Source organism: Neovison vison, chromosome 3, assembly GCF_020171115.1.
Source record: "Neovison vison isolate M4711 chromosome 3, ASM_NN_V1, whole genome shotgun sequence".
In the NCBI taxonomy this organism is placed as follows: Eukaryota; Metazoa; Chordata; class Mammalia; order Carnivora; family Mustelidae; genus Neogale; species Neogale vison.
In genome coordinates this window covers 41363344-41391178 of record NC_058093.1, presented here as the reverse complement: position 1 = coordinate 41391178, position 27835 = coordinate 41363344, and the positions used below count along the sequence as shown (strand labels likewise).

Genomic DNA, 27835 nt, shown 5'->3' with positions numbered 1-27835 from the left:
GTGGGGCAGTCAGAGGCAGAACCAGACTTCCTGATGGGCAGGGAGCCTGCTGTGGAACTCGATCCCAGGACTCCAGGATCATGACCTGAGCCGAAGGCGGTCACTTTAACCAACCAAACACCCAGGCACCTTTTAAGAGTAGTCTTTTAGGGACGCCTGGGTGGCTTAGTCATTAGGCACGTGCCTTCGGCTCAGGTGATGACCCCAGGGTTCTGGGATGGAGTCCCGCATTGGGCTTCTTGCTCAGCAGGGAGCCTGTTTCTCTCTCTCTGCCTGCTACTCTGCCTGTTTGTACGTGCTCCTTCTCTCTGACAAATAAATAAAATCTTAAAAAAAAAGAGAGAGAGAGTAGTCTTACTGTGTGATTATGTTGACTTGATTTTGGCAAATAGAAACTGTACTAATGGTTGTCTTGGTATTATTATTGTAGGTTGGTGGCATCCAGATTCCAACCGGGAATGACTGTGAACCTCTGCTCATAAATGTTCTTCATCTAGCAACAAGCAGTGAGGGGGACAAGTGTCAGCAGTTGGTAGAGTCTCCACATGTCTTTCCGTCCAATGCACAAATGGGCGAGGTGCTCACCACCCTGGCAGGGCCCATGGGTGTCCTCTTCATCAATGCCACAGACCCTGCCGAGGAAGAGAACTGGGTCGCCATTCCCAGGGAGGACCTGAAGAAGACTTTCAGAGAGCTGGGGCTCGGGAACCACAGCTCGGTTCTCGTTCAGGATTCTAGAGATGATAACAGGTACCCTGCTGAAACATAAGAGAATTCCTTTTTAAGTTATTTAAATGATAGTTCTGTCTCTTGGAACTTGAAAGCTTTATCTTAATACTGATAATAGTTCAGTATTTTCCTTTTTGTTTCTAAACATTGCGTCTTGGATATGTTTGTATACAGGAGTGTTCTGAGTTAGGCAGCTTGGAGGAAGGTGATATTATAATGTTGATTTTTCAGAATTTTTATTTGTTGGTAAATAAGATGACCAAATAACGTAGATATAGATGAAATATAATCTAGATTAGTTGTTTGTAAAGCAAGGTCTTGTCAAATGAATTCCGATTAGCACTTACTACAAAACTGAAGGCACATTCTCACAAAGAAAGTTCCTGAATCTTTTCATGAGGAGGATATTATGATCCAGCTAAGTGTGTCTGTTTTGTCACAAGACTCCCATAAGGCAATTCAGGTTTTCATTGTAATCCTTTTTCTGAGTCTTGAGACCTTCCCAGCTTCCCAGAGAGGGCAGGTACGTGGGGGTGCGCGCTCTCTTGTTCCTGTGAGTCCCACTGGAAGCCCAGAAGTGCCGTCTGTCTCCGTTTTGTTGTCCACGTCTGTTATGCTGCTTTTCTGTAGTCAGTGTGCACTGCCCTGTAAACCCCCGGTTTCCATATGTTGAAGACTTGAGGTTGCGAGTAACAGTTCGTTCCCTGCGCGATCAGTCGGAGTCTCCATATTGTCACTGACAGTGGCTGTGACACAGAGGCAAATTGTTTTCCAGGCATATGTTTTTGCACTTGGTTTCTTTAATTTAAAAGTTTATTATATGTCCCTTTATAAGAAGTAATACACGGGGTGCCCACATGGCTCAGTTAAGCATCTGACCCTTGATTTTGGCTCAGGTTGTGAGCTCAGGGTTGTGGGATCAAGCCTCACATCGGGCTCTGTGCTGGGCTTGGAGCCTGCTTAAGATTCTCTCTGCTTTCTCCCTCTGCTCCCCCCGAAATTAAATTAAAAAAAAAAAAAGTCACACGGCATGTATTACGACTTGGGAAGTACAGAAGTGAAGACAGGAGGCCCAAAGCAGCGTCCGTGCCTGGCAGTCACCATTCGCCTTCCTGTTGCCCTGAGCTCAAGTAATTGGTTTTTTTGTTCTGAATGTTTTTTTCTTTTTAAGCTTACTAATGGTTATTTCACAGACAGTTAGAGCCTGCTTCCCCCGCCCCGTGTCTACAGACTCTTCACAAGCCTCGCTGTGGGGCTGTGCAGCCGTCAGTGTTGACATTGTAGCTTTCTGGATGCAGGAGGCAGTGTGCGCAGGGGTGAGGACTGGGCCACCTGGGCTTGTTGGCAGCTTTGTCGTGTCCTGACAATGTGACTGTGTGCAAGTCACCTCCTCTCCTTCTGCTCAGTTTCTTCTTCTGCAAAATGAGGGTAAAAATCAGTGCCAGCTTCCCAGAGCCTGAGGGTTGGGAGTTCAGTGCTTATGGAGCATTCGCACATGGTTAAAGGTGGGGTGTAGTTGTCACTGTCCTCATCCAGTCCTTCGCCACAATCAGGGTGGTCTTCAGGGAACATCTTTGTGCTAAAACTTTGCTGACCTTAGGACTGCTAGCTCAAGGGGTAGCCCCAGCGTGGGACAGCTGAGATAAAGAGATAGAGAGGAGAATTGTGTTTCCGATACGCACTCCCAGGAGGACTTCTGCCCACGATTCAGCACCTCCGTGTGAATTAGAAAGCCACTCCTTCCTCGAGAGCTTTTACCTACTATGTATAGGAAAATTTTGTTAGAATAAGACACCCTACTTGTTCCCTTAGGCCATCTGCTGTCATAAAATAAAACTATTTATAATAAACATAAAAATATACAGCACGCGTGATGGGAAAGATATACCCACTTAAATGTGGCCTTTATGCAGTGTCTGTCTGTACAGCCTGCATGGCTGTCCTGTTAGTATGACGCTGGATCTAAATCCTCTGGGCAGGCTTCTGGCATCAGTACTCCGAAAGCTCGCCTCGTGAGTCCACTGGGCAGGCCGAAGTTAGCAGCAGATTATTCCTTGACAACACTTCTCTTTGAAAAATGTGGCAACACAAAAAACAAAACAAAAAAACATGGTAACAAATTATTTGTAGAAGTCAGAGCATACTTGGAGTAGAAATAGACTGCGTGCCCAGCTGCCTAGCACTGCCCTAAAGAGGTAACTTTCTTAAAGGCAGCTTCGTAGACCTTGGTCACCTTTAATTCGTCACATCAAAGGACACATGCAGAATTTTGGAAGTGAAGGAACAGTATTAATTTTCTGATCCGTAGAAGCGCTGTGTAAAGACACGTGTCTTAAATGTCTTTGTTCCCACAGTGTGCTCCTCAAACAAGGGAAGTGGTTCAGTGGTATGCGTGAGATCAGCTGGCTCCAGGTTCAGAATCTATGCGAATTAGAATCCGAAGAGAAGCAAGTAAAAATATCAGCAACTATGAACACAGTGAGTAGATTATAGTTCAAGTCTGGTGGACAGTTTTCTAGTTTAACAGTGTTTGATTTAAAAGGCAGTACCTGAAATCTTCCAGAACGCTTGTCTCAGTGGGTTTCTAGAGCTTAAGAAATCAACTTTTGGGGGCACCTGGCTGGCTCAGTCAGTAGAGCACACAGCTCTTGATCTCAGTGTCGTAAGTTCAGGCCCCACGTTGGGCACAGAGTTTAACTTTAAAAAAAAAAATATGTTGGGGGAGGAAGTGAATATTTTATTGTTAATATTTGATTACCACTCATTTACCTAAATTAGCCCTTGACATGTTTCAAGAAAATATGTGCCTTTTTTCCATCCAAAGCTACATTAGAATATAGGATTTACCTATTTAATTAGTTCATGGAATCCCCTAGCTTTGAAAGATATAAAACGCTATTTTCCCACAGTCTTGTCTCTTATTTTTAAAACCAGGCATATATGTTTTGTTTTTGTGTTGTGTTGTTTTTTGGTGCTTGTTTTTTTAAGCTTACCTGAAATTGTTCTACATCATACTCTTTACTCTTATCTAAAGCCATCTGCTCTTAGTGGCGGGGGGTGGGAGGTTGGGGTACGAGGTGGTGGGTATTATAGAGGGCACGGCTTGCATGGAGCACTGGGTGTGGTGAAAAAATAATGAATAATGTTTTTCTGAAAATAAATAAATTGGAAAAAAAAAAAAAAAAAGAGTCCTTCCATTTTCCACTTGAAGACATTGACCCTGGTTTCCTTAAACATCATTCCTGCAAACGTCTCTTTATATTCATGTGGTCTGAATTCATGAAGTTTGTTTTTTTTTTTTTTTCCTAGAACATCAAAAGAAACCTTTTAGAATGTTTTCTATAAATATTATAATTTCTTAAGGTGCATTAGTATCTGTTGGCACAGTAGAGGGGACAGTATAAAGCCAGCACTCTTGGCAGACTTGGCCCCACCCCACCCCATCCCTGACCCTAAGTGGGAGGCTTTGGTGAAGTCCTGGTTACTCCAGTCCTCATTCCTTCTTGGGGTGCTGTGGGGAACTGCTGGGAGGGTCTAGCCCATGATCACCAACATCACTTTCACCCCTAAATTTCCTGCTTCAAGCCCTAGAGGCACTTAGCCTTAACTAAAAAGAAAAGGAAGAAAGCAATCCAAAAGTAATTTAAACAAAAATTTTAAATAGTTCCCTCAGATTAGTATTGTCCATTTTGATTTCTTTTTAAGTTCATTGGCCCTGAATTTATTTTTTTTAATTTATCATTTTTAACCTAAAGGAATATGATTAACTGTATTTTCTTTTGTTTGCTCTTGTTAGAAAGGTTAGTGTGGGTTTTCAGCTTTTTGCCTTTGTTAGCGGGAATGGTTACTTTAGCTTTCCGTCTTTCTGTTCTGGTTACCATCGGTTGGTAAAGCCTTAACTATTTAAGGTCCCAATATTTGCTTTTAACTTGGTAGAGGAGAGGAAATGAATATCCAAGATGGAAAAAAATCTTTTTCCAGTAGGCAGAAACTTCTGTCCAGTAACTGGTAAGTCAGCTGAGTACGCATACACTGGCGCCTCCGTACCCTCCCCTCCCGTTGTTCTCATGCACACAGTCACTAGTTGCTTTCTCTGTTTTAGGTGGTGTTTGATATTCGAATCAAAGCCATAAAGGAATTAAAATTAATGAAGGAACTAGGTAATCATTTACATTTGCTTTCGGGTTTTTCTGGTTTAATTTAGTTTTGTTTGATTTTTCATTGAAAAAATATGGGAGTATGGGGACGCCTGGGTGGCTCAGTGGGTTAAGCCACTGCCTTCGGCTCAGGTCGTGATCTCAGGGTCCTGGGATCGAGCCCCACGTTGGGCTCCCTCCTTAGTGGGGAGTCTGCTTCTCCCTCTGCCTCTCCTCTGGCTTTTGTTCCCTCCCTCTCTCTTTCTCTCTCTCAAATAAATAAATAAAATCTCTAAAAAAAAATATGAGTACAAAAAAACAATTTAGGGAAAATTCACACTTATCCACATGGATAAGTGTTAACATTTTGTCATTTTGTTGTTGTTTGAAACATTGGAAATAAAGTTAAAATTCTCTCTCTTCTCCTCCTGGGACCTATTCTCTCTCCCTCCCCAGATGCAACCAGTATATCTGATTCGGGTGTCTTTCCTGTGCATTCACATTGTTCTGTTGATACTGTGTTTCCATATATCGGGGTACATATATTTGTATATTGTGTTTTCACATTTAATTTCTGTCATACTGAATACAACATCTGAAACCCACTCTTCACACAGCTTTAGGTTTTCTTAACAGCTTTATTGAGGTATAATTTACAGACCATCACAGCCATTCAGAGTATGAGTCAGTGATATTAGTAAACATACAGAGTTTTACAGCCATAAGCACAATCCAGAACATTCCATCTCTCCATAAAGATTCCTTGTGCCCCTTTTGCATTCCAAGCCCCGATAGTTACTTATCTACTTTCTGTCTCTCTAGACTTTTCTGGACATTTTAAGTAAATGGAAACCATGTAATATGCTCTCCCTCTTGTCTGACATCTTTCACTTAGAGTAGCAGTTTTGAGGTTCGTCCATGCCTTAGAAATGTGTTCCTTTTTATCGCTGACCATGTTCCACTGTATGGATGTGTCACAGTTTGTTTATTCATGCCTCACTTGATCGATATTTGAATTGTTTCTGGTTTGGGGATTTTATGAATAACGCTTATACACATTTGTGGACATGTTTTCAGTTCTCTCGGATAGATCTGCAGGATTGTAATTGCTGGGTCACAGGGCACATTTGTGTTTACCTTTATAAGAAACTGCCTTTGTACTTTGCTGAGTGGCTAGACCATTTACATGCCCACTCGCAGTGTGCTGGCATTGCAGTTCCTCCACATCCTTGCCAATGTTTGTATCCGTCCTGTCAATTGTAGCCATGCTAGTGGGTGTGAATTACTCTCATTGTGTGTTTAATGGATTTTCCTAGTGCATTGGTGGTGAATACTGTTGATGTGTTTACTGTCAGAACTAGGGAGTTTAACAAGAAGTCAAAATTAATACACAGAAATCCATTATATGTTTACTAGGAACCCAAAAAAATGGGAAATGAAATTAGGAAAACATTTATAATAGCATAAGATATCATGAAATACTTGGGGATAAATTCAGTGAAATATGTGCAGGACATATACATTGACAAGAAAATATCCCTGAGAAAAGTCAGAGAACGTGTAAATAAGTGAAACGCTGCACCGTGCTCTTGGATCAGAAAACACAACATTGTTAAGAGGTAAATTCTCCCAAAATCCATTTGTAGATTCAGTGCACCCTCACTCAGAATCCTAGAGGAGTGTGTGTGTGTGTGTGTGTGTGTGTGTGTGTGTGTCAGAGAAACTGACAAGCTGACTCACAAGGAAATGCAAAGAACCTAGAGTATCCTGTTTGAGGGGAAAGGAAAATGAAGTGGGAAGAGTTACTCTGTTTGATTTCAAGACTTACTCTAAAGCTGTAGGATCGAGACAGTGGGTCCTGGCGCAGGAGCAGATGTAGAGCGGGGTCAGGTCAGCAAGCTGCCTAGGCCTGTAGCATGTTTCTCTGCAGTCGCTGAGCTGAGAATAGCTTTCACACTTTTAACGGCTCCTTTTCTGCAATAGAAATTATACATGGTTTTTGAGTCTAAAATACTGACAGTGGGGGCGCCTGGGTGGCTCAGTGGGTTAAAATACTGACAGTGGCACTACATTGGGAATCCAGAAATAGGTGCAGATAAATAAAAGTCCCTTGACTTTCAACAGAAGTGCCAAGGTAGTCCCATGGGGAAAAGTAGTGTATTTCCAGCATAAGGTGCAGGACCAATTAGCTCTCCATAGAGGCAAAGATGAACCTCTCACTTTGCTTTACATCATGTAAAATACTAATTCAGAATGGATTGTAGACCTCAGTGTTAAAACCATTTCTGTAAAATTTCTAGGAGAGAACTTATGAGAAAAATCTTTGTTAATTTTATCATAAGGAAAAGATTTTTTTTTTTTAAGTTAGGACTCCAGCACAAACCATAAAAGGAAAAAACTAATAAATTGGGCAATATCAAAATTTAAAGTTTCTATACTTCAAAGGGCATTTAAAAAGGCAAGCTGCAAACTGGGAGAAAAAATTTGTGGCACGTTTGACACAGATGTGCATCCAGGTTATATAAAAAATAGTAATAAAAGAAATACTTGTAAGAAGACAACCCAGCCCAAATGGGGAAGACACTTTACAGAAGAACACCTACCTATGGATGACCCATATGCACAGGAAAGATGCTTAGTGTCATTAGCTATGAAACTGATTAGCCGTCCCAGTGGGACGGTTAGCGTTAAAGGACCCACAAAACCAAGCTTTACCGAAGAAGTGCAGCAGCCCCCATGCACTGCCGCTGTGAGTGCAAGATGCCAGTCGCTTCGATGAAGAGCTAGCTTGCTTCTTAGGAATTTAAACATTCACTTACCCATCCCGGGTGCTTACCCAAGAAAAATGAAAGCTCATCCTTACAAATACTCTCCATAAATATTCATAATGAAAAGGTGGCTACAGTCCAAAAGTCCACAAGCCAGTGGATGGGTGAGCAAATCGTGTTGCATCCTAACAACAGGATGCGGGTCCTCAACACGAGCTTCAAACTGCCGCCCCCTGCAAAACCCAGGTGACTCTCAAACAGAGTGCAGAGCAGAAGCTGGACACAAAGGAGCACATACTCTCATGACTCCGTTTATGTGAAATTTTCAGAACAGAAAACACGTGCTTTGGTTACAGGGACGGAAGACTGGATAGCAGGGAGAGGTGGCCTGCAGAGCAGCATGAGGGAATTTTGGGGGGTGATGCAAATCCCCTCTCGGGTTTGCTGGTGGTTGCTCAGTGTTTAGCTCAGACTCCATACGCTTAGGACGTGTTGTATTGCAACTTATACGTCAAATTGATTAAAAGCGTATAGTTTATTAAAATGAGCAGTTTATCATCTTCCCGTGAAACAGGTCTCCCTTCTTTCACTCTTGCCCCCCGCCAAACCATTCTCCTTTTGGCAAGTGACTCAAAACCCAGAGTACTCCTTCCCCAAAAGCCAGCATCTTCACACCTGCAAGAATAGGGCCCACTGGCCCTAATCCATTTAATAAGCATAAAAATCACCGGACCTATTTCACACAGAGGCAGTCTGGACGAATTTCAGTTACCAGGGCTCATTACATAACGTCAGCCAGCCGACAGCATGGTTCCAGTGTCCGCTACACTGGATACAAACGGAGTCATTGCAGAAGTGCAAACTTTGCCACTGACTCTCCTTTCCGCAGGTCACTACTTAAAAATAGCAGGTGTGCATCAGGATCAGGGACCAGTTACCTCCCTCTGAAGTGTCTGGTATTGATATCAGCACAGCAGAGGGAATGGTCTGTTCCCTTTCTCCCATGGTAAGCCCATGTGATGTCTCCCTATCATGGCTAAGCGAATCGCTTCCTGAAGATGAAGGTGCAGCAAAGAAAGTCTGCAGAGGGCTGCAGGAAATCCCTGGCTGTGGGAACGTTGGCACTGCTATCACTCGAGAGACAATATTGCCAGGAGCCTTCCCATCGAAGGATCCCCCTGCAGACCCTTCATGAGATTGAAAGCACAAAATAGGAAATTCTGGAAGCAGAGCCAACCGAGAGAATGGTTCACTCAGGGATAGAGAAGATGCTCACTCCAAATTGTGAGCTCCACACCAAGACGCAAGCCCTGTGTAAACGAGTCTTGATGTTTTTTACCAAAAGAAAAAAAAAATTGTCAATGTTTCTAGTGCTTTAACTTGCAGTGTAAATACTAATTTTACTATTTTTTAAATTTCACTGTACACGTATAACTGCAGAGATTTAACTGTTGTGACAACAATGTCGAGAGGTCCGGGCGCCTGGGTAGCTCAGTGGGTTAAACCCTTTGCCTTCGGCTCAGGTCATGATCCCAGGGTCCTGGGATCGAGCCCCACATCGGGCTTTCTGCTCAGCAGGGAGACTGCTTCTTCCTCTCTCTCTCTGCCTACTTGTGATCTCTATCTGTCAAATAAATAAATAAAATCTTTTAAAAAAAAAAAAAAACACAATGTTGAGAGGTCTGTGGACAGCGGCAGTGTCCTTACGGGGACTCCCCGGCCTTCTCGCAGCCCTGAGGCTGAAAACTGCCTGTACTTGGGGGTTTTTTGTTTTGTCACTCATTGTAGCTTTCCTAATGAACACAGTAGAGCATCTCTCTTTAGTTGTTCTGGTGCGCTAATCAGCTTTTTTTTGTTTGTAGCTGAGAACAGCTGTTTGAGACCTATCGACAGAAATGGGAAGCTACTTTGTCCAGGTAAATCTTCATGGTAGCCTCCAAAAATGGATCCTCTCACACTATCGATCTTTCTTATTCAAATCTTTCTTATTCCGGCACCTAATATCCTTCGCCTTCTAGAAGCTGACTTGCTAGGGGCGCCTGGGTGGCTCAGTCGGTTAAACATCTGCCTTCGGCTCTGGTCATGATTCCAAAGTCCTGGGACTGAGCCCCACATCGGGCTCTCCGCTCAGCAGGGAGCCTGCTTCCCCCTCCCTCTCTCTGCCTCTCTGCTACTTATGATTTGTGTCTCTCTCTGTCAAATAAATAAATAAAATCTTAAAAAAGAAAGGAAACTAACTTCCTGGAGTTACTCTCATCCCAGGGCAGCCTTCACGTATTACGGAAAATCATAACCAGAAATTCAGACCCTTCTGTTTGAAAGGAAAACACCTTTTCTGATGAGCCGATTCTCATTTTAGGCAGTTGTTTTGATCGAGTTACGTCTTTCTAGATTCAGTTAGAGTGTTTGTGCTGTTCATGTTATTGTGATAACAGCCGCGGAATAGACTGTTCTGACCTCTGACGCCTCCTGTCATTAGACTTAGTTAACTGATGGTCACCGCGGCAGCTTTGATAGTGCAGGAGGCGGGTCCACCGCTCATGAATCAATTCGGAGTATCTAGCTTTTAATCCATGCAAACAGTGGCTCTTTGATGTTTATTAAGTATGAATCTCGAACTTTCATAGCCGCCTCTTATTCCTTAGCCTTGTTGTACAGAGAGGAAGAATATACTCTAGAGTGTGGAAATGGAAAATCAAACAGAGCCGTAATGCAGGTCATCCTTTTGCATGGAGCGCGTCTCCTGTTCTTTCTTTCTTGACGTTCTTGATTTTCAAAGGAAGGCTGGCTTCAGTGGATTATTTCATGTACGTTTTCAGTATATTCATGGAGGTAGGAATTAATAACATTCATCCTGTTCTCCAAATTCTTTGTAGTGCCGGACAGTTACACTTTGAAGGAAGCGGAACTGAAGATGGGGAGTTCCCTGGGACTGTGTCCTGGAAAAGCGCCAACCTCATCTCAGGTAATGGGGGGTCACCTGACAGAGTGAAATCAACCTTCCCAGAATCAGAAGTCCTTAATCTCATAATTCTCACCTTAACTACTGCGCCAGTAATCATTTTCCTTAGAAGTTTTTTTTCTTTCTTAAATGACACCTTGTATGTTAGGCATACAAAGAACCATCTCGTCCTTTGTGTTTAAATCAAAAATACTTGTGTCAGAGCATACTCCTAAGGTTCTTTTCCTGTGAGAATTTCGTGGTTAAGGGGGGCCTTTAAAATTGAGTGGCCACCTTGTTTGAACCACCCTGTTTCATAAATTCTAAAAAGCACCCCTTTTCCCCGCATTTTGCCGTCTGCGAGGCTGGCGCCCCTCTTCATCTGTGGCATCTGTGACTGCAGCTGGCACGGTTTCTCTCTCTCAGTGGCACGGAAAGTGATGAGAAACAACCAGCGACATCTTAAAGTTAGTGAAATAGAGTATACTGATTCTGGACTGAATTACTCTCTGCCTTTGTTTTTAATCAGTCCTCGTTTTCTGTATAAAGTATTAGGTCAACCTCTGCCAGAAGGCCTGCCTATTTAATAAAGTTTCGTTACCATCCAAAAGTCACGGTGTCCTTCCTGGTAAAACTCTGTTTCAAGGGAAGCTGGACTCCTGTCGGGATCCCTGTGGTTCCTGGATCCGCTTCATTAGTTTCCCAGCTCCCTCCTTCTAATCTGTTCTTCCCCTGAACTTGACCACATAGGAGTGCAGGACAAGCTGGTAGGAAAATGTGACAGGTGAGATGGGAGTTCAAAAGGAAAGGGAGGCTATCGGGAGCTGAGCTCACAAGCGATCAGATTTTTTGGACAGAAAATGACCCAGAGCAAAAACCCAGTTCATTCTCACAGCCTGTAGCAGATCCCTTTGAGGAATGACCAAGAAAGAAACAAAGATCACAGTGGGATAAATAATATCTGTGAGAGAAGAACAATGATGGAACACCTGTGCGGGTGAGAACACTGGCGTGAAGCATCTTACATTTCTGGGTCATCAGAATTGTTGTTTAAATTGCAACGTTAAATTAACCAGCGTCTTTGTTTTTTTATGATAGGAGATTTTTATTAAAATTTCATGGACCATTGGCTTTTCTTTTTTGGAAGCAGGTAATACATTTGTAGAATTTTAAAATTTAGATTAAATTGCATTCATTGATCTTAGCTGTTCCTGTTTTTCACTGTGGGAAGTGATGTTCAGCCTGGTACAGAGATGGAGATCATAGTAGGAGAAACAATGTCTGTGGGAAATGTAAGTAATTTTACTTGTTCCTGGTGTGGGGAGAGATCTGTGGGCATTTGGTATGGGGAGACATGGTAACCCTGTTTGGATTTTGAGGTCCTAAGGCTATGGTTCCCACAATATACTTTAGAGAATTCTGTCCATTCACTAAAAGAGTAGTTTGGGGAACTTAAAAACTGATGAACGAACCCAAATTTTTAAAATAAGATTATTATGTTTTTCTTTTCTGGTTATTGGTAATACTTACAGAAATTTGGGTTCTGTAGAAGTGAATTAAAAGGAAAAAGGGGGGAAAAAAGGAAAAATGAAAACCTCTCATTACCCTGTATCCTGCTAATATTAACATTTTGGCGTATCTCCTACTGTTGTTTTTAGGTTATATAAGTGCATAATCACACACCTGGGCACAAATATGTATGTGTGTCTCTGAGCACACATGCGTATGGGGTAACAGTTATGTTAGTGTCACAGATAACTACGACTTTCAGTGTTGGAAAATGGAGAGACACAGTGGTATAGTTGAGCAGAGCCTGTACTCCCAAATTTGAATCAGAAGAGTCAGAATGAACTTGGTTGTTTGCTTTTAAAATTTTTTCTAGCTCTGCCCCCTGAAACAGCTCAGACACAGTGACCAGCCTGTTGGGAGCAAGCACCCCAGCACCCAGATTGTGGTTGTGGTTGCTAAATACGGTTTCCTACTGGAAGGAATCAGGGCTTCTTGAAGTGGCAGCTGGGTCTGTATCTAGGTCAGGAACAGGTCAGTGAGCCTGGAACATTTTGTCCTGACAGAAGCAGTAATGCCAGCAAAGATTGCGGGGGTCCACAGAGAAAGCCAGGAACCAACTTGAAGAGGCTTTTGCACAAGTTCATAAATGATCCTAAAAAGACCATCGTCATTAGTTATGCAGAGTGAATGCTGGGGAACCGAAAGGAGAGGGTCAAGCATTTATCCTGCCTTTCTTTTGGAAGCTATATTGCAGGTATAGGTAATGAGAAGGTGTTTTTATAGATACATATCAGCTGATAAATGAGAGCGTTTTAGGCTGTCAGCTATTTTAACTCCTAATGAATTGATGGGTCTGAACAATGATCCTGAAAGACTGCTAACTATCTGAAAAGAGTAACCATTGCCAACACAAAACAAGGCTCAGTGGACCTGAGCTCCCAGGTCTGAGGATCAGTTTCTAAGAAGCATAGGGGACAGAGGGGATGTGTCACCACAGCACGGACCACCATCTGCACGGTCCTGAAGGGACTCAGGAGACAGGAGGAGCGGGTGCGGTGTGTGCACTTCATTCGGCTCTTGTTTACAAATCAGGAAAACCTTAGTTACAGTGTAAGAGAACTAAGGGAATGTGGGGGCCTAGCTGGTTCAGTCGGTAGGGCGTGTGACTTGATACGGAGTTGTGAGTTCAAGCCCCATGTCCAGCATAGAGATTACTTTAAAAGAAAAAAAGGAATGTGACCACCAACTGAGTATTTGTTATTAAGGATTTCTTGAGTTTTTCATAATTGTTTGAGGCTTATGTTTTTTAAAAATATGTTCATCTTTTAGAGATGAGTATTAACTATTAATAAATGATAAGATGGTGACATTCTTGCCTCTGAGGCCCTGGAGGGCGGGAGATGGGACAGGAAATGGGTGAGGCTGTGGCGCATGCGACAGGCTGCGGCCGTCACGGAGGTTGGGTGGTGGGCGCCGTCGGCTCACATTTACCGCCCTCTCTGCACGTGTTTGCAATTGTCCACGGCAAAACATTTAAAAAAATTTTTTTTTAACTTGTTACCTGCCATAAATCTTTTTAGTTTTTCATTTAGCTTTTAACTTTTTGGTGCTATTCATGTCAGATAAAGGAGGCCACAGAACTTTTCAGAGGAGCGATGTGTCTGTCTGTCTGTCTGCTCTGAAGCCCAGTGGGGGCACACTCACTCCCCTCCACGTGGCTGGGTCCCATGAGCACTTCTCAGTTGTCCTCTTCCCGCTCTCCGTGGCCTCTGAGGCGATCGGTGCCTCTCTGAGCCTAGAAACGCTGCTGTCACTTGGCTTAGGAGGACCGCAGCTTCTCCCGGTCTCCCCCCACCGCACAGCCCGCCCCCCCGCAGTTTGCTCTGCGCTCTTCTCTCCCATCGACTGGACCTCGGCCTGCGCTCTGCTTGTGGGACCTGCATGGTTTTCTGACAGCCGTGCCCCTGCTGTGTGACCCCTGTCCTGTCTCACACGCACCTCCGTTTCCCTCCTTGTCAGTCGGTGGTGGCACCTCCTTTCCTCTGCTTGCTCAGGCCAGAACACCTGGGGGTCACCCTCGGTGCTTTTGTGTTTCACATCCAGGCTTTCAGGAAATCCTTTCGGTTCTCCCGTCATGATTTGTCTAGGATCTGACCACATCTCGTTCCCTCCACTGCTATACCCTGGGCACCTCTCCTCCGGGTTATTCTAGCAGCTTCCCGACGGATCTTTTTCTTTCCAGCCTGCATTTCCCCGGGGTCTATTCTTACAGAGACGTTGAGCGGTCCCTTCCCTGTGCTCCCAGGCCTCCTGTGCTTCCCTGTGTCTCTCAGAGGTCCTGAGTGCTCGCCCCGCTGGGCCACGTCGGCCTCCGCGCTCTGGTCCCAGAGCGCAGCTGAGGTGAACGTCCACCCGTTCGCTTTTCTGAAGTTGCAGAAGTTGGGTGCGGCTGCCGCGGTGCGCCCAGTCCCTGTGTCTTACTGGATTGTGCTCTCGCTGCCGTCCTTCTCTAAATAATCTTCAGGTATATTTTAAAGTCTCTTTTGTCCTTAATCATACAAGTAATTCTGGGCTTATTCTTTAAACCCCATTGGGGGTAGCGTATGGATAAAAATCCTCCTTGGCCACAGCCTACCCTAGTGCCCAGCCGGACGTCTCCGTGGTCTTGGCACGGCGTGGCCTGACCACCCCAGCGAGCGCGAGTCCTTCCAGACCGTTGATGCGCTTGCACCGGCACAGGGACGGATGAGCTGGACTTGTTCGTACGGTTCTTTTAAATCATAAATGGGATCACGCTGCGTGTATGACACTAGAACTTTGTTTCCCTTCGAATTTGTGAAAGTCTTTTAAAACCAGTGTGTATGAATCCATTTTATCCTTTGTTTTAAGACCTCTTGTAGTTTATTTAAGAGTTCCTGTTCGTGGACATTTTGACCCTTTGCTCTTTTTCTTATCCCAAGCAGTACAGTAGTAATCCTTCTTACTCTTGCTTCCTTCTCTGCTAGCGTAGTATAATTCAAGTTTTATTTACTCTTGCTGTGAATTTATAGGTAGGCAAAAGAGTAGGTTTTTCCCCCAAGGAAGTTGGGAGTTTCTGATTTTTATTACTGTGATTTAAACTTCTGTTAATCATGTCGCACCGCCTGCACGGATCTCTTCTTGTGAGTTCATAGATGACCAGTTGGTATCTCTTGGGTGCTCTGTAAAGGCTGATCTTTCATAGGATTCAGGGTTCAATGTGTATCTAGGAAATCGGCCTAATCAGTCATATCTGGCCCAGCCCCCAGCACTGGCCCTCACAAGCGGGTGCTCATGCTGCGGGCCTGCTCGCGGATGAGCAGAGTCTAAGCCTCAGATACAGACACCAGCAACTTTTTCCCCTCCTGGCTGGCCCCACCTAGCTCTTAGGAAGCAGAGCTCCCTTAAGTCACCTAAGCTGTACATATCCTCATCCCTCCAGGAATTACTAAATATAATAAGACAGACATGCCCAGGGTCCAACAGGGGTGTCTTTCCCAGTGCTATATCTCAGAAACAGAGAACTGAATGTGATTTTTCCTCTCTTTAACAGTGTTTAAAGCTCATGCTGGAGAAGTCTGGCCTGCCAGGTAAGTTTCAGATGACAAAGTCACCTATCTGTGTCCTCATAGTAAGTCATCTGTAAGCCTGATGATAGCCCCTCAGACATGCTTTCCTCCAGCTTTGTCATGCACATAGTGCCTTCTCCTGGCTCCGCTGTTTGAGCTAACAGAAAGCCAGCTGTGGCTTAGCCACTGCGAGGACAGAGAAGCTTGACAGCCTCCAGCACAGGCCCAGAAGAGCAAACAGGATTGATGCGCTCTGGAATCACCCAGGCCCTTCACTGTTTTTTCTTCTTTTTAACCTCATTGATTCAGAGAGTTTCAGTGCCTTGTGTTTCGTGCCAGTATTTTTGTGGTGTACATTAGGGAATGTAATATGAATGAAAAAAATAAATCCAGGGTATCTTTGAAGTAGCTCCCCGGGGGAGTCATGCGAAAGGGCTCCCGGGGCATCCCGCTGCTCTTGTTAGGGCATTGGCCATCCTCAGACCTGCTGAGGAGAAACCTCTGGCACCCTGACCAGAAGGGAGGTTCTGGGCCCTGCGGCCCCCTTCTAGGAGCTGACGGGCCTCCGTGCAGGGACCAGCACCCATCCCATCTCACAGACGACAAGACAGAGGCTGAGAATGGTTAAGGGTTTACCCAGAGTCATATGGCAAGTAGCTAGGACTCTCTGCTTTCAGAACCCACATTCTTCCTTCCACATTATGCTGCAAAGAAGGAATGGTGTTCACTTTTAACCTATTGGGGTTTGTTTGGTTTTTTAAACACAGAGGGGCGCCTGGGTGGCTCAGTTGGCTATAGCATCTGCCTTCAGCTCAGGTTGTGATCTCAGGGTCCTGGGATCAAGTCTCAAGTTGGGCTCCCTGCTCAGCAGGGAGTCTGCTCCTCCTTCTCCCACTGCTTCTCCCCTGCTTGTGCTGCTCCCTCTCGAATAAATAAAATTTGAAGAAAAAACACACTTAGATTAAGTACAATTCTTACTGTATTTAAAACTAGAACTAATGGTAGGAGAGGATCTGCAAAGAACAGTATGATAAGAATTAAAGACCCGTGGCATCTGGAGGTTCAGTATTAGATCTGTGTTTACTCCTTTGGCTCTAGCTTCTGGTGGGTGGGACAGCTGACTGTTTCTAAAACATTGCTTTTTTTTTTTTTTTTATCAGGATTTCCAACTTTTACTCTATTCAGCTTCCCTCTCTGCCTCAAAAAATTTCACATTTCATCAGTACAGCAAGCATATTGAGAGACATCTAATTAAAGACTATTTAACATTCATAAATTCTTGTGTATACCAACTTCATTAAAATGCTATTTCAGAAACACTGGTTTTTGTTAGATTAACCAGTAAGTGGATGAGAACAGTTTGGTCATACACATTATCAGTTGGTAAGAGATACTGGCCTATACTTTCAACCAAAACCATGAAATAAAACAACTTCATAATGATTTTAGAAGAGAGTCTGTACCTAGATGGACAGTATCTGTATTCGTGTGTGATGCGTGCACAAGTAACTGATAAAAGTAGGACGTCGGTGCCGTGTGATGGTAGCAAGGGTTAATCTGTTTGCAAGTATGCAGATCTTGGTGGAATAGAGAGGAAATTAACCGAATTGTAGAATCACTTTATTTTTCTCCTGCCTGGAAGAGAGAATTTAGAAGTCAGTTATTTGCTCAAATCCCGTTTGATACTTGCTTATCCAGAGGGTCATTACTGACAAACTCTTAAAATATATTTCTTATTTTTTTATGCTGATTTTGATTCCTTTACAGGAGACACATGGCATTTACGAAAAATGGATTGGTGTTATGAAGCTGGAGAGCCTTTATGTGAAGAAGTAAGATTATTTTTACACGTTTTATTCTTAGAAATGATTGTGTATGTGTTCCATACAGGATACTCACCCTCACCCCACTGGCGAATACATTCTAGAGAAAACTTTCATTATTTTAGGCCACAAAAATCTGTACCTCCGTCTACTTCCTTACTGTATGTAGGTCTTTGCTAAAGTCAGAGGGAAGGTCTCAGCCTAGTGGGAACATTTCTAACATCTGTGTTAAGTGCTCTTTTGACTTAAGAGAGTCTGTCCCTAGAAATAGTAGGTCCTCGTGAGAAAGCAGAGGACTCAGGAGAACAAAAGACATTGGTGAAACAATGTGAGATACAGTCTGAATTTTGAAACCTGAATATTTTAATCTCTGTTTCTCTGTAAGTTAATGATGGCAGAATTCATCTTACCAGCCAGTCACTCTGGCTCTGATCGAAGCTGCCTCTCTAGATCCAACCAAACTCTCTGGGTAGTCTTGGGAACAATTTTATTTCAAGATAGTCGGACTCTGGTTAACCATCTTATTACTGACCTAGATAGCGTCGCACTTGCCGGTCAAACCCATGGCCTTAGAGGTAGTCCCAAGAGGAAGCTCAGGGAGAAGCAAGCTTAGGTACTTGGGGTCAGCCATGCTCCCCCAAGTCCTGCTGTGCCTGCCGTTCAGTGACAGCTGGTGGCCTCGCGCATCAGCAGAAGGGTGATGAGGCAGGTGGCCTGGGCCTTCCCCCGGGGTGCTCTGCTGCCTGGGGCCGAGGGAGTGAGCGCAGAGAGGCACCTCTGAGGCTTGGCTGAGAAGCTGACTGCCCAGACGCGGTCCTCAGAGCATCCGCAGGACATGCGGTTTGGGGGTCAGAGAGTGTGTCTAGTTCTGTGGTTTCTGCATTTTCTTCTCTCTTAGTTCCCAAATCGGTATCAAATAATTCACCTAAAAGCAAACTTACTGCACCTCTTTGCAGAGATGCTGTGTTTCCCGGCCTTGTGTTTTTGGCCCACAATGCTCCTGGCCCTGCGGTCCTTCATATTTGCTCTCGGCTTTTCCATCCTCCCTGGCCCTTCCCACGGCTGGCCGTTGGGCCAAGCTGTTTTTGTCTTTTCTTTTTTGTCCTCTTCCCTAAATTACACCAAGTGGCTGCCCCAAGTTAGGTGTCCCCCACTGCAGTGTACTGTGCATGTAGCAGCTGGACTGCTCTTTGAAAAACCCCTTCTCATGCCTGGGTGCCTCAGTCATTAAGCGGCTGCCTTCGGCTCAGCTCCTGGGATCGAGCCCCGCATCGAGCTCCCTGCTCAGCGGGAAGCCTGCTTCTCCCTCTTCCACTCCCCCCTGCCTGTGTTCCCTCCCTCCCTGTGTCTCTCTGTCAAATAAATAAGTAAAATCTTTAAAAAAAAAAAAAAAAAAAAACCTCTGAAAACTTGAGCGGCTTTTTTTCAAAGCAGCTAAAAATTCCTTAACATCTAGTTCACAGCCCTTCCATCTGGGACCTTCCGATCCAGCTTCCTGTCCTGTTACTCTCCAGCTGGTGCTCTAGTCTGTCTCGTCTCCTAAGCTTTTCCCCTTCTTCTGGACTCGACCTTAACCCTGCTCTTCTTTTCGTGAGAATTCCTTCTCATTTCCTCTAGCTTCCCACGTCCAGCCCAGCCTTCGGGCCTAACTGGTATTTCATCCTCTGCAGCTCAGTCTTCCGCGTCTCATCCCATCCGTCCCTCTCCCCACAGCCTCGGTGATACTCCAGTCCATCCCCTATGATTTAATGCAGAAGGAGATACTGCTTATAGTCTTAGTGTCTTTCCTGCCTCCTCGATGCCTGCTTTATTGTTTCTTTCTTTCTTGAAAGGGTTATAGAATCCTAGGATTCCAAGAAAAGATCCAGAGGTCTTGTTTGCTCCTGTCAGAAGTCATAAAGGAATTTCTCTTTCCCCAGGATGCAGCCCTGAGAGAAGTTGGGATACGTTCTGGAGATACTTTGCTTTTAATTGAAGGAAAACTTCCTCCTCCGGTAAGGTCTTGCTTCTGAGTTGACATTTTGTAAGAACAGTTACTGTTTTCTGGTAACTGAGATGATGTTTCTCATTGTGGGGAGACACAGCCAGGCATGAAGAGAATGCTGGGAATTGGGGTAAGTTCTCTCATCAGACAGCTGCTGTGTTTTATGTCTTCATGGAGTTCCCTCTTGCAGAATCAGTCGTATAAACCAGTTTATTTCCTGCTGTTCATATTTCAGTCCTTAATCAGACTGCAGAATCCAAAACCAGTCATTGTATCCAGGATGTGACTTACCAGTTTAATTCATACACCCCCCCGTGAGAAATTTAGCTTATTGTAAATGCTTTTATACCTAATACTTAAATAGAAACCGTCCTCAGGATTGTTCCAGTCAAAATGAACAGGTCATAAGGTATGAACTTTTTTAAGACCAGATGCTCGCTCTGTGTTGCCACGTTGTTTTCGCAGAAAGCCACACCGAACTGGTAGCCCCATGAGCTGCGGGCAAGAACACTCATTTCACTGCTCTGAAATAAACACCGCGGATTGCTGCTATCTAAGACCATGCTTTATTAGGTTTTTCTTAAGGTGGACACATGTAAAGATGGAAGTTAAAAAATGACCCCAGATTCCAGCACTTAGATAACCACTGGCTTATGATTAGGAAATTCAAAAGACGTGGCAGGCTATAAAATGAAAAGAGCTTTTCCCATTTTTTTTTCTCTCCAGAAAGAGTCACAATTAACTTACTTTACCTTGCATATCCTTCCCAGAAAATAGTTATGCCTGTTCGTGTGCAGAATGTAAATATGTGCGTATCCCTTTTAAAGGGAATCATATTCTATGGCTTGTTTGACAAACATCTTTGTTTTTATTCACTTCCTATATCTTGAGGATCTCCTCATACCCGCACACACACGGACGTTTCTGCATCACTTCGTGAATTATATTTTATTCCGTGATCTTTAAAGTTAACTTTTTAGTTGGAATTATTCATAATACAAGATTTGAAGTGTATGAAAGCCTGGGCCAGGAAAAGTAAGTATCCCTCAGCCACTCAGGGCCTCCCTCTGTAAGCAGCCCATTTCCACTGGATCCTTTCAGAAGTCTGTACTTGGTAATGCACACGTGTTTGTGTGTGTGTGTGTGTGTGTGTGTGTGTGTGTGCACAGCACATGTATTTGCCCACGTGCATATTTTTTTCTTACACAGAAGATTATTTGCTAGACAACCTACTTTGTACCTCGCTTTTTTCATTAATATTTTATGTCCATGTGTATGTTGTGTTCGTACACATCCAGCTGTTTCTCTCTGTTCGGTGGCTGTGGAATATTCCATTGTACGTAGGTACCATAATTTATTCAGCCAGTGTCTTCAAGGATTTAGGTGGCTTCCAGTCTTGATACAAATAACAATGCCCAAAATATCATATATATGCCATTTGGCGTGTATATAGCTCTAGGATAAGTTCTAGAGCTGAAATCAGTTTGTCAAAAGTCCCGGCCTCCCCTAATATAACGGGTCTAGAGGGACCTGGCCTGGAAGCTGGTTCATGGTTTTTACTACTGGAAATGGTGTGTATCTAGGTGGGGGGAGTGGCTAGTAGATCAGGTTTATTTCATGAAGTTTCTTAACAGGAATCCAACTTGGAGCAATAGGTTCTTGCTTCTTTAGAAAGTTCCCGTAGGAATTTTAATGACTGAAAACTGCTTCTAAGTGGAGCGTCGTGCTGGTGGTGCCCGTAGCAGGCCTGAAAATTCTCGTATCGTTTGTTCTGTCCAGTGCTTTGGTATTCGTTTAGACTTTTCTTTGATTGTAATAAGATCCTACAAGTAAGTGTATTTACAAAGATGCTTCTAAGCAAAGAACACTGAATCCCCATCGTCCCAAAGACTGATTTTTATGATCTGAAACTTTTGATTGTAAAAACAATGAACAGGTATAGTATATGGCAGTTAATATACCCAAAAGGAAAAAATAATAAACTCAGAATCATTTGTTGTTCTCAAGATACTTCTCTGTGTGTGTGGAAGTAGAAACGTAGTTAATCCGTGTACCTCACCGCGGTTGGCAATGCTCCATTCTTCAGGGTTTCCTGAGGATTCCCGTTTGGTGGTACCAGCCTGGGGGGCCCACGGGTCACTGGAAGAGTCCGGTCCGGATGAACAGCACCCCTTCCCCAGGTGGGGTCTGCAGACCTGCTTCCACCCACGGTGAGAACAGAACGTAGCCCCAGCATGTCCTCCCGAGAGTACAGTGACTGCTTCCGCTCCGGGAGGCAGATGGAGTTTGTATCTTAAATGTAAGGTCGACAAATCAAAACCTATTCATTCCGTAGAAGAACCCCATCCTGTTTTTATCCAGTGCTCTGCAGCCTGTCAAGCGCCGTGTCTTACTGTCTTTATTATTCTGGCAGCACGTTAGAATTTGTCCACATCATCTTGCAAGATCCTCCCGCGGCGTACCCTCCCCCACCCCCCATCCCAGACTCGGGTACTGAGCCTGATAGTAGACGCGGGTCCCTCACGGGGGCTGTGCACAGTCCACACCCCGCCCCTGCTTCTTTCCACTGCCACACCCCAGGGGCAGCTGCTGGGGTGCTTCGCCTCGTCTCTGACTTCTGAGGAGACACACAGGATTCAAACATGCTGTTTTATTCTTAGTTGCTTCTCCACAGACAGAATTCCGCACACACATCAGGATGAACAAGAAGTCACTAGCAGTGAGTCTCAATTGCCGTTTGTAATAAGAAGATTTGTGCTTCATTATAGAGAAAACACAGGGCTCCCGGGTGGCTCAGTCAGTTAAGTGTCTGCCTTTAGCTCAGGTCATAGTCTCAGGGTCCTGGGATGGAGCCCCGCATCAGGCTCCCTGCTCAGTGGGGAGCCTGCTTCTCCCTCTCTCTCTCTGCCTGCCATTCCCCCTGCTTGTGTTCGCTCACACTCTCTAATAAATAAAATCTTTAAAAAAAAAAACACACGCACACAAATTAATTTCCTTTGTAACTAAAGAGAATATGGTAGGACCAACTCTTTATGTTTTTTCTGTTTATTAGGTTTTTCTTATTTAGCCTTCTTTAGAGCCTTGGAGTATTACACACTTAATATTTCTTTTTACCTTTTAAGCCTCAGTACTGAAATCAATGTAAGTGAGTCACATTTTTATCTCCTTACTGCGAAGTTAGGGTTATATGTATAGAGCAATAAGATACTTGATACTGAATTACCTATGAAATCAGCATTAAGTTTTTTTGTTTGGGTTACGTTAGATAGGTACTAACTCTAAAAATGTTTTGGTAATAGAATAAGAGTTACATATAGAACTGGATACAACCTTAAAAAGCTGTGTCTTTCTCCATAAAAGTAAAGGAAACAGTTCATTTTTTGATAGTCCTTCTAGATCACAATATCTGGGAAATATTTTTTCATTCCTGAGTTTCCTAAAAGTATCTTCCTAGTGGTGCCAGCTCATAGTGTCCTTAAGACAGAAGAACGACGCAGGAAGAGAGTCTTTCATTTGACCTACTTAATCAGACGTCTTAGTGTGTATTAGCAGTGTGCCCAGCAATCAACAGAGCAAATATGAGTGAAGTTATTCCAAATTTTAAATTTAGTTACCACCATTGATATATAGAACTTCAGATAAGAGAACATTTTGTTTTCACCTTTTTAAAAATACATGTAGAAAGTCCTTCTTACTGTCAAAGATCTTTTAGTCAATAAACCTCTAGTGGCCGTTCACTGTGTGGCAGCCACCCGGGCACTGGACAGACAAAGAGGATAGACAGCCTGCCCTCTCCGGAGAATGACGTTCTTTTGGGGAGACGGATTAGGAATACTCCACACACAACACACAAGAAAATGATAAAAGACTAACATGCTGGGATAAGTGTATGAGAGAAAGAAGCAGGAGGATAAAATAAAGGGCAAGGGCGGTAAATCCTACCAGCAAAGGCCTCTCTGAGGAAGGAGCACATGTGGAGAAGAAGAATGTAGGCAGACAGCACAAGTGTGAAATTCCTCGAGCCCATTAACAGTGAGAAAACCAGGACATGGTGCCCATGGCATGCTCCCTGCCGGCTGACGCCGCAGGCATGGCTTCCTCCCCTCCAAAGTCGCCAGGGACCCGATTCATGGAACTCACATCCCGTTTCTCGAAGGGAGCTGTACTAAAGCTATCAGTGATACCAAAACATGATGTGTGTTTCAGAAATAGGAAGTAGACGCAGTCCAGGCTCCCTTCTGACGTCTGGCTCTGTCCTCTGTAGGTGCTCCCGGCGACCCGCACGGGGAGGTTTCCCTCCGCTTCCTGGGGGACCTGGAGATCTCCGAAGACGCCACTGTGGCAGAGCTCAAGTCCCAGGTCAGGCTTCTTCCTGTGGTGTGGGAGTGGTGGCCCGGCTTCTTCCAGTGAGATATTAATACCTTCTTCTATTTCCTTTTCCCTCACTTACAGTCTTTCTGATAGGGCATGTGTTGTAGGCCACGTTCAGTGGTAAGTACCCAGCAGGCACTCGCGCGCTCGGCTCACACGGCCCTGGTGTGTGTTTCTGCCACTCGCCCTGTGGCTGTCATGTGTCCCCACTCGGACGGGCATGCTGTGCGCTTTCATTTGAATTTCTCCTCAGTGACTTGCGGCTTATGTTCATTTTGGTTTCTTAGGGAAACATGTGTTGGATCATCTGTGAAGCATTCACTTTACCCCTTTATTTACATTGTTCTTGTATCATTGTGGTCCCTGTGTTAAATGTCTGTTACAACATGTGTCCTAGACTGTGTAACTAGATACTGCATCCTTTTCTTACACACTCACACTCTGTAGACAGAGTGTTGGGTCCGGACGGAAAGGCTGGGCTGAGCACAACACAGAACGCTTTGGAAATTCCTGCTGTTGTCGGGCCCACAACGCGAGTATCTGCCGTCCGTCCTGGATTTTCCTGTGTGCGCGGTATCTGAAATAACCTTCCTCTTACTGCCATGAGAACATTTCTTTTTCTCAAAAGAAATACAGAGTTGCTGTTTTTAGATAAAAATTGAGTACTGGCTGTTTTATATATGACGGTCTCAATCTATAAATAGCTGTCAGCCTGCTAAATGAGTACAGAAGTTTAGGCCTAGCAGCTGCATCCAAAGATTCTGGAACATTCCACTGACAGCCAACCTTGAAGAACTATATTGGCACTGAAGACAGCAGAAGAAGGTGAACCCCTGGCTTTCATTAGAGTTTTGGCGAGTTATACTCACATTGAAATGAATTTCTAAGTTTCACTTCCTGAAATATTTAAAAGGAGCTTTTGGCTCATGGGAAAATTCACTCATCCCTCAAGCTGGCTTCCTGCAAGAGGAAGACAGAAGTGACTGGATGGATTTCATTTTAGAGATACCCTGTGGTTTTTTTTTTTTAATAGGGTTTCTCATTCCTCGAGGCACTCTTCCCTCAGATGTCACTGTGTAGGGTCTGTGTCTTCCTAAAGCAGTGTATCTGTTTGAAGCGCTTTTTCAAACCATTGGAGAAATGTCTGTTTTCTTTCTAGGCCATGACCTTGTCCCCCTCCTCGGAGTTGGTCATCCCCTCCCCAGCCTTCCTCAGAGCCTGGACCATGGAAGGCCAGCGCCCCAGCAGGCTTTTACGTGCCAACCAGCAGCAGCTCAAGTAGGTTCCTCAGCGGAATCGCCGTCTTCCCTCGCCGCTGCCATGAGGGCCGGGGGGGTTTGGGGAGTCAGGCAGCCTGCTGGCAGCTGGGTGACACTTTCCATCGACACTCTGGGGCTTTACTTTTCCATATTAGGCATAAATGTAGCTCCCTGTATGTTTACTGTGCTTCAGGTACCATGAACAGAATATTGAGTTTTTCAGGCTTTATTGGGATATCACTGATACACGGCGCTGCGTACATAGAAAATGATTGTCGCCCTGGCGTTAGCCAACCCTGCAGGTGTCACATAATTAGCATTTCTTTTTCGTGGTAAGAACATTCAGGATCTACTCTCTAAAGAACTTTCCAGTCTGTGTTACAGTGAACTGTAAGCATGGTGCTGGACATGAGAGCCTCTGAACTTACGGATCTTGAACTGGAAGTTGGGCATCTCTGACCAACATCTCTTCCCTCCCCCGCCCCTTGCAGCTCTTAGAAACCGCCATGTACTGTTCCTATGCGTTTGGCCTTTTTAGAATCCACATGTATGTGATACCACACTTAACTGTCACACTTAACTTCACTATTAGCCTAATGCCCTCAAGGTCATCCTTGTTACAAGTGACAGGATGTCCTCCTGATACTCTGTTGCATAAAAGTGTACCCCCCTCCCTGCCCATCCATCCTTCCGTTGACGGACGCTTGGGTCGTTTCCGTATCTTGGCTGCTGTGAATAGTGCGGCTGTGAACGTGGGAGCGAGGATATCACTTCCGAGATTGTTTTCATTTCCTTCAGATACAAGCCCAGAAGTGCCAGATCATATGGGTTGTTCTATTTTTAATTTTTTGAGGAACCTCCAAAAAATTGGCTTTACCAGTTCACATTCCCACCGGCAGTGCACAAGGGTTCCCGTTTCCTCCACGTCCCTGCCAACACTGTTCTCGCCTTTTCGGTGCTAGCCGTTGTGACGAGTGGGAGGACGTCTCTCCCTGTGCTTGTGAGTCGCACTTCTTTGAGGATGAGTGATGGTCGGCACCTTTTCATGTACTGGGGGCCATCTGTAGATCTTCTGGGAAAAAATGTCCGTTCCTCTGCCCATTTTTTAATAGTATTTACAGGTTGGTTTTTTTTTTTTTATTCTTGAGCTGTGTGGGTTATTAACCCTCTATGACATACATGATTTGCTAATTTCTTCACCCATTTCCTAGGTCACTTTTTCATTTTGTTGATGGTTTCCTTTGCTGTGCAAAAGCTTTTTAATGATGCAGTCCCTCTTGCTTATGTTTGCTTTTCTTGTCTTTTTCTTTGGTTTCAAATGAAAAAATCATTGCCAGGGCCAGTGTGAAGGAGCTTACCCTGTGTTTTCTTCTAGGAGTTTTGTGGCTTGGCCCTTACAGTCTAGTCTTTTAATCCGTTTGAGTTGATTTTGGGATATGACGTGAGATAGCCGTCCAGCCGCGTTCTGTCGCACATGGCTGACCAGTTATCCAGCACCATCTACTGGAGAGACCAAGACTGTCCTTTCCCTGTTCTGTGCTCTTGGCTCCTTTGTTGTAAATTCATTGGCCGTATGTGCATGGGGTGGTTTCTGAGCTCTCTGTTCTTTTCCACTGATCTTTGTGTCTGATTTTATGCCAGTGCCATACTGTTTTGATTACTGTAGTCTGAAATCAAGAAAGATGATACCTCCAGCTTTGTTCTACTTTCTCAAGATTGCTTCAGATCTTTGGGATCTCTTGTGGTTCCATACAAACTTTCAGATTGGTTTCCTATTTCAGTGAAAAATGCCATTGGAATTTTGATAGAGATTGCATTGAATCTGCAGATCACTCTGGATAATGGGGACATTTTAGCAACATTCCAGTTCAGCAACATGGCATATCTTTCCATTTCCGTATGTCTTTAGTGTCGTTCATCAATGTCCTACAGCATATAGATCTTTCACTTCCTGGGTTAAATTTATTTCTGCATAGTTTACTCTTTTTGATGCTCTTGTAAATGGAACTGTTTTCTTGTCTTTCTGATAGTTCACTATTAGTGTATAAAATGCTAAGTGGTTCTCGTATCTTGACTTTGTATCCTGCAACTTCACTGAATTTATTTAGTTCTTTGGTGTTCAGGGTTTTCTACATGGAATAGCATGGCATCTGTAAGTAGAGGCAGCTGTACTGTTCTGTTCCCTTTCTGATTTTATGCCTTTTCTTTCTTTTCCTTGTCTAATGGCTCTGGGCAAGACTTCCAGTGGAGCGTCGGGTCTAAGTGGCACAAGCGGGCACCTTCTCCCTGCGGCGGAGACAGGCGTGCGGACGCGCAGCCGTCGGTGGATGAGCTGCCAGCGGTTCTCGCGTCTGGCCTTGACTGTGTCCGGTTAGGTTCCTTCTACCGATTTGTCAAGTGAGGTTGTCGTGAAAGAATGTAGAATTTTGTCAAATGCTTTTCCTTCATCTGTTGAGATGATGACTTCACTTGACTGTATCACATTGGTTGATTTGCAGACACTGAACCACCCTTGTGTCCCTGGAACAAATCCAACTTGATCGAGGTGTAGGAGTTGGGATTTGGTTTGCGGATATTTTGTTGAGCATTTTTACATCTGTATTCAGCCAGGGTATTGGTCTGTAACTTTTCTTGGGGTATTCTTGTCTGGTTTTGGTATCAGGGTAGCGCTGGCCTTGTAATAGCTCTTTAGCTTTCTGGAAGAGCTGGGGAAGGACTGGTAGTAATT

General features: G+C 44.3%; 1 protein-coding gene across 7 annotated transcripts in view; it reads left to right on the top strand.

Annotated features, from left to right (window-relative positions):
- USP40 (ubiquitin specific peptidase 40) overlaps positions 1-27835 on the top strand; it is a 75705-nt gene that overhangs the window by 39981 nt on the left and 7889 nt on the right. For 6 of the 7 annotated variants that reach the window (XM_044241887.1, XM_044241886.1, XM_044241885.1 and 3 more), the window contains 12 exons: positions 431-750; positions 3084-3207; positions 4832-4889; positions 9496-9549; positions 10510-10598; positions 11780-11866; positions 15655-15691; positions 17438-17502; positions 19413-19487; positions 21564-21687; positions 23742-23836; positions 25008-25126. In XM_044241887.1, the coding sequence (XP_044097822.1) occupies positions 431-750; positions 3084-3207; positions 4832-4889; positions 9496-9549; positions 10510-10598; positions 11780-11866; positions 15655-15691; positions 17438-17502; positions 19413-19487; positions 21564-21687; positions 23742-23836; positions 25008-25126 (1247 nt within the window). Of the gene's footprint in view, positions 1-430; positions 751-3083; positions 3208-4831; positions 4890-9495; positions 9550-10509; positions 10599-11779; positions 11867-15654; positions 15692-17437; positions 17503-19412; positions 19488-21563; positions 21688-23741; positions 23837-23929; positions 23969-25007; positions 25127-27835 lie in introns of those variants that run through there. The other variant, XM_044241891.1, reaches the window with a different exon arrangement.